Source organism: Lepisosteus oculatus, chromosome 26 (assembly GCF_040954835.1).
Source record: "Lepisosteus oculatus isolate fLepOcu1 chromosome 26, fLepOcu1.hap2, whole genome shotgun sequence".
Classification (NCBI taxonomy): Eukaryota; Metazoa; Chordata; class Actinopteri; order Semionotiformes; family Lepisosteidae; genus Lepisosteus; species Lepisosteus oculatus.
The window spans coordinates 4735318-4741317 of record NC_090721.1 but is presented as its reverse complement, the minus strand read 5'-3'; the positions used below and the strand labels follow the sequence as shown (position 1 = coordinate 4741317).

Here is a 6000-nt window from a genome sequence, read left to right as displayed (position 1 = left end):
GTGTAAAAAAAGTAGTTTATTGCAGTCCATTTGATGTTAGGAAGAGCCTAGTATTTCATCACCACAACTGAAATAAACAAAAGCAACCAAATGCATTATAACAACAACAACAACAACAATCAAAATAATAATAATTATTATTATGATTATGATTATTATTAGTTCAAGTAGATGGTTGTGTCAGCATGCATAGGTTGCAAAGGAACGAGTAAACGTTTACTCCATGCTGAAAAGAGAAGAAAAGAAGGCTCCCGAAGAAGACTGCACAGCCGAAACGTTGTGTTTCTTTTTTCTCTTTTCAGCATTCTTCTTCTTCTTATTATTATTATCATTATTGGCGTCTCACCCCTGACGCCTGTCAGAGCCCCCCCCCCTCCTAGCAGCTGCGAATGAACCGATTTTTATTTTACTACCAAAAACAACAATAACACACACACACACGCACGCACACGGGGTACCCAGGTATATAAATAACTGCGGCAGTGCGCCGTCGGCGCGCTAGGGGGCGCAGCGCCCGGGACGGCGAGCTGAGGGGGTCCAGACCGGTGGCTCAGCAGCGCCTAGCGGCCGGGCCCGTCACTTCCAGTCCTCTTCCAGCCCGCATGACCACGAGCCAGCCAATCGGCGCCGGGAGGCAGAGTTGTCCCTGTGGCCGCCATTAAAGAAAGGAATCCGTGAATTCAAATGGAAACCAGCAGGAACAGAGACCGAAATAATGGTTAAAACGACCGAAAAAATATAGTCCTCCACCAGCCTTCGATCGTCTTTTACAAGATGTTTTTCATTTTTAAACCGAATCCGGCGACGATGGAGGAATAGAGGGGCGATTTTTTTTTTAACCCAGACCGTTTTAACCAAAGGGGGAGGGGGAGAGTTGGGTTTTTTTTTTTGTTTTAAGAGCGTTTTCGTGCTTTTTTTTTCCCCGTTTTTTTTTTTTAAAAAAAAGAAAACGACCGAGCCTCACTCAAGGAGCGTCTCTTTTTTTTTTTATATCAGGCGGACGATGCGGAGGTGGCGGTGCTGTTTTTAATTTACGGCGGATTATTTTTGGGAAGGGGGAGAGAGAGAGAGAGTGCTGACGGAGGAGAGAATCTAAATGAGCTGTTGAATTACATTCCCCCGGCCGATTGTTTAAAACCATCCTCGGCGTGAGGTGTTTTTTAACGGGGGGTTTTTTTTTTTAAATAAAAAAAAAATCCACGCGCGTACAAAAAAAAAAACCCCAACAAAAAAAAAAAGAAGAAAAATTGTTCTTTCTTTCTTGGGAACTTGAAACGATGGAGTGGTCGATCTCGATGTGAAAGGATGAGTTCTTGCTTTGTACCAAACGGAGCGAGCCTGGAAGACTGCCATTCCAACCTATTCTGTCTGGTAAGAGATTTAAAACTAAAAGCAGCCATTTTTAACTAGCTGAGGGGAGAGAAAAAAAGAGCACAGTAGCGGGGAGCGCAGGCTTGGGGGCCCTGTCGAGCACTGCAATCCAAACACCGCTGATCAATCCCTCTGTTGCATTTGCATACTGCCGAAGTTTAAGGCCGGATTAAAACGGCATTTTGCGGGGGGCTGCGCGGCGTGGCGCGGTGTCGGCTCTCCCTCCGGGCCGTGGATGTGGTCTCGGCTGGCCGCCGGTGCAGATGAGGTTTGAGCGCTGCCGGCCAAAACATTTGATCACGGCTGTCTAGTAAACAGGCAGGTTTACTCAGGTCGTGCAAAGTTTCCTCTCCCCTATCTCTTCTGTCTCTGTGGCGTTTAAATCCCCCCCTCCCCTCCAACACACACACTCATACACACTCCAGTTATTTTCCTCCCCTGGCTTGGTTTTTATTTTCTTTTCCCCTCCCAAAAAGAAATGTGTTTCCGTGCGTTTGATCCGAGACCTTTCTGGTGCGCCGGTCCTGTATTTAGGAGTTACGAAGGTCCAAACTCTTCTGGGCGAAGTGTTTTGGTCGCGGCCGGGCCGTTTTGTGGAAATTAAATGCGCTGGGTCTCGTCGGGGGGCTTATCCACCCCCCCCATCAACTGGAGGGGAAGCTCGCCGGCCCGGTGGGGTTGTTTTGCGGGGTGCTGCGTCGGGAGATTATTTCTGATTTTTAGCCGTTAGTTTTGGTTTCATTTCTATTGGCAGGGAGGCTTGTTCGTTGCCGAGCAGACTTGTCATTTTTCGTTGTTTACAGCCTTCCCGGGGGTGTATAACTGGCATCTCCGGGTTGAGGGTGCCCTCGGCCCCTGATGCCCTATATTGGCCTGGAGGCTGTGAACTTGGGCTCGTTAGGGCACGACAACGACAACAACAACGGGGGGTTGAAGTTGTTTTAAAAAACAATTATGGAAGTAGCTGCGTACAGGTCTTTTAACTTTTTTTTTTTTTGCTCTCTTCCGTGCGCATACCTGGGTTTGTGGTCCGAGTCGAGCAGTGTGGGACGAGTTACGCAACTCGTCTTGCTGCTGTGGCAATGCATGGTCCTGTCCCAGATAAGACATTTACACCGCTTCATTCTGGGGGCTTGGGGGTCACGCCTCGGGTACGGATACGGGCTTTTAGAGACGTTTGGAGGCTTTTGAGTTTCGGTTTCTAGTTTATTATGTAAGAGGGTTTTGTTTTGTTTTTTTTGTGTGTGGCGTTTTCCGTATTCCAAGATGCCCAAAGCCGACGAGATGGGGGCGATCTAAGTGTCAGAAAGTGCAAGGCAGGAAAGTTTTTTTTTTTGTTGAAGTGCCTCTGGGAACTGTTGTTTTTCCTCGATCCCGCTTGATAGCTCATTAAACTGCATGGTTGAGATTCTCGGCTGTCCCCTTGGACGTTGCTTCGTGGTGGCCCCCCGCCGAGGGGTGGCTTTTTCCTCCTCACATGCCCTGCGTGTGATTGTGGCCCGTGCAGTTCTCGTGTGCGAAGATCACGCGTGACAGCGGGAGCCAAAAGCGAAGGAGCTTTTTTTTTTTCCTAAAAAAAAAAAAATCAGATCTAATTAGGAGGCATTTTCAATCAGGAGAGTGGTAAGGGATTGAGCCGGTACCAAATGTGCGTCTGAAGTATGAGTGATGGAGTGGTTTGGGGGTGCCAGTGGGGGTGTATGTGTTGTAAATGCGTGGAAGGGGTGTTGGATATTGATTATCCTCCCCCCCCCCCACACACACACACACATACCGGTGGTGTCCTGATTCAGCACAGGGGGAGGAGGGAAAAAAAAAGTTTCAGTTCGGGGGAGGAGGAGGTGACGTGCCAAGATATTGAACCGCAGCTGAAGGGAGGAAAAAAAAAAATGTCACAATAAAATAGACGCCGGGGCAGGTTTACTCGATATGAATCACTGGGCGAGATGTGTGTGGCGTCTGCCGTCGCGATGAGGCTGGAGGAAGAGCCGCGGTCGAGTCGTCGGCAATTGGCCCGCCGGTGGGTAATGGCCTGTCCCATTGAGCCCATCTACTCTGAAGGGCGTCCGTCGTCGCACACGCAAGCGGGACGGCTCGGAAAATTGCAGGAGCCGGGGAAGACATTTTAATGGGAGCGGGAGGCCGGCCGTGACAGCGCTGTTTACAGCTGTCAGGAGCCGTGAGTCACCCCGGCGCTGGCGGTAGCGGTAGCGGTTTGGACCAGCGCTTTCACCGGAGAAGCCGTACGATTTTTTTTTTCTTCTTCTTGTGAATTTTCAAGTCCTTTTCTCCTTACGGCGCATAATTGCTCAAAGGTGATGAAGCGTGGGTGGGGGGGGGGACACACACGCGAAGTGGGTCAAACTTTTTTTTTCTGACAGTGGTGACACGTCAGGCCAGACGGGTTGGGTTGGCATCATAGGGCCCTTCGGTTTCCATGACAACAAAATATTGCAGCATTGAGGCAGGTGAAGCGCATATATACATCATGTCGATGAGGCGGCGGTGTGTTGTGAAGACAAATTGATGTGCGCAGGAGGGACCTTGGTGGTCATGAATAATGACCACTTCAGTGTTTTTTCTTCTCCTATTTGCCTAAACTTTGTATTCCCCCGGCACAGCCCGTCCAGTGTAACCCTAGAGGGGCCGGTCTGCTCAAACGTTACAAACCGCTGCGGGGGTCATGTGACGGGCGATTGAATTACCGCAGTTGTTTGCTGGATGCGTGCGTGTTTTTCTGCTTTTGTCTGTCCTAACCCTCATGTTTGTCTCGACCATAAATCACGAACGAACACTTAATAACATCATTCGTGTTTTTTTTTTAATGGCTCGGAGGGCCTATTCCCATGCCAGAGTGCAGTGCTTATCCGGAGTTACTGCTAGTTTACAGAGAGGTCGCACCTTTTTGACTGTTAGGGGAGAAGGGAGGACAGGTGGAGAGGCTCTGCTCTGGAGTGTCATTTCTACGGCAAGAATGGGGACTTTAGGTGAGATGTACAGAATCCAACCCCCCCTCCCCCCCCAGCCGGAGGGGCTGAGCACTGAAACCGGTGTTGGTTTCACGCCTGCTGCCTTCTGCGGGGAATAATCCAGCCCAATAACATCTGAAAACCCCACCTGTTCTGTGCAGAGCGCAACCCAGCCCTCGCAGGGAGAGTCAACAGTTGGCTGCTCCTCCTGGGTCTCCTCCTGGGACCCAGGCGAGGGATGTGAAACTGCAGGTGAGGACGAGCCAGAAATCCGAACTGGCACAAGGTTTACTCCTGCCAGTTCACAGAGGCGGTTAGCTTCGCCCTCCGACCCCCGGAAATGTTTTAGCTGGCGTCTGGCATCCTGACTCCTTGCGCTGGGATCTGCAACTTGACTTATTGTTCCGATATATGTGTGTGTTTTTTTTTTTAATGGGAGCCATTGTGCGGCAGGAAGACCGTGAGAGGGTTTTTAACCTTCCCATAAAGACACGCCAGGATTTATCTGGACCTGTCAGCTTCCGAAATGAGCCTGAAATTCATAAACTTGGGAGAGAAAGTGATCTGCCTTTCGTAGATAGCGATTTCACATGCAGAAGAGAAATGGATCCTGGCTAAAAGCGTTCTGACTTGACCAGTGGCGGAGGGGCGCGGGGCACATTTGTCCTCTGTGTCTGCATTGCAACCTGGCTGCTAAACAAAGGCAACTCTGGGATTGTTTAGGATGTGTCATCAGTTTATGTAAAATTAACCACTTTGTAGGTTTTTTCTGCTCTGTCACGCGGTGGTACCAAGAAGCTTTCAAAAGGTATTGCAGATCAGCCTTCGTCCTTTATTATAAAACTGTTATTCTTAAACTTAGTAATTGTGTTGTCTTGTCATACTTCAAACAGGCTGACTTCCGTTTTTTTTTCCCTCTTTTCTTTTAACAACTGTAGCGCAGATGTTGCTTGCAAATGTCAGGTGACACAGCAAACCCAACCACAAAAACGACATTATTGTTTAAGCCCGGGTTGTTTGCAGGAGCTGAGTGTGGCATTTCAGACGGGCTGTGATTTGTCAGTCAGTCTTTTTTTGCTCCTTTCGTTTTCCTGTGGAGTTAAATAAATGTGCACCTTCAGGAATGGAAATAATGTCCTCCTTTTAGATGCAACCCCAGGTTCAAGAGACAGATTTCCTAAATTTGCCTTTATCGGGAATAGCATACTCCTGTTTTTTTTTTAAACAACTGAATATGGTTTTGCCTTTTTAAACTTGATCTAAGAGTTAATAGAAGCATTTAGAGAGAAGTTAGTTTATAGTGAGGCAGAATTAAGTTAACTCAGTCCTTATTTTTGAAGTCAGTACTTTTTTGCCATACTTTAAAAGTGTGATGCATTTTTTCTTTTTTCAAAGCTTATAAACATGACTGGAGAAAGTAGAAAAAATGAATTAGAAGATAATTCCCCTGCACTGCTGTGATGGAAGTAGGTTTTATGCTGTTCTGGTAACAATATACAGGCCAGTTTCCAATGTACTTTATTTTAAAAAGTTGTTGCTTTACAATATATGCAGAAATCTGCAGTTTTTAAGGAGTTTCGTAATAGTCCGCCAGTGCTGTGTGAGTAATCATTTGTTGCTTCCTGTATTCCACAAGTGCATAGGATTTTTAATGCTGACC

At 47.7% G+C, this 6000-nt stretch overlaps 1 protein-coding gene and 1 long non-coding RNA gene across 2 annotated transcripts in view; one reads left to right on the top strand and one right to left on the bottom strand.

Moving 5' to 3' along the window:
* The first annotated feature begins 583 nt into the window (after nucleotides 1-583).
* Nucleotides 584-6000, top strand: part of med13a (mediator complex subunit 13a) — a 66705-nt gene continuing 61288 nt past the window's right edge. The window contains exon 1 of the mRNA XM_015367314.2: nucleotides 584-1371. Within this exon, the coding sequence (XP_015222800.2) occupies nucleotides 1306-1371 (66 nt within the window). The 5' untranslated portion in view covers nucleotides 584-1305. The remainder of the gene's footprint in view (nucleotides 1372-6000) is intronic.
* Nucleotides 2557-3704, bottom strand: LOC107079945 (uncharacterized). The gene is made up of 2 exons (XR_001480838.2): nucleotides 3146-3704; nucleotides 2557-2941 (listed from the first exon to the last, which is right to left on the bottom strand). It is a non-coding gene; the product is annotated as an uncharacterized lncRNA (long non-coding RNA).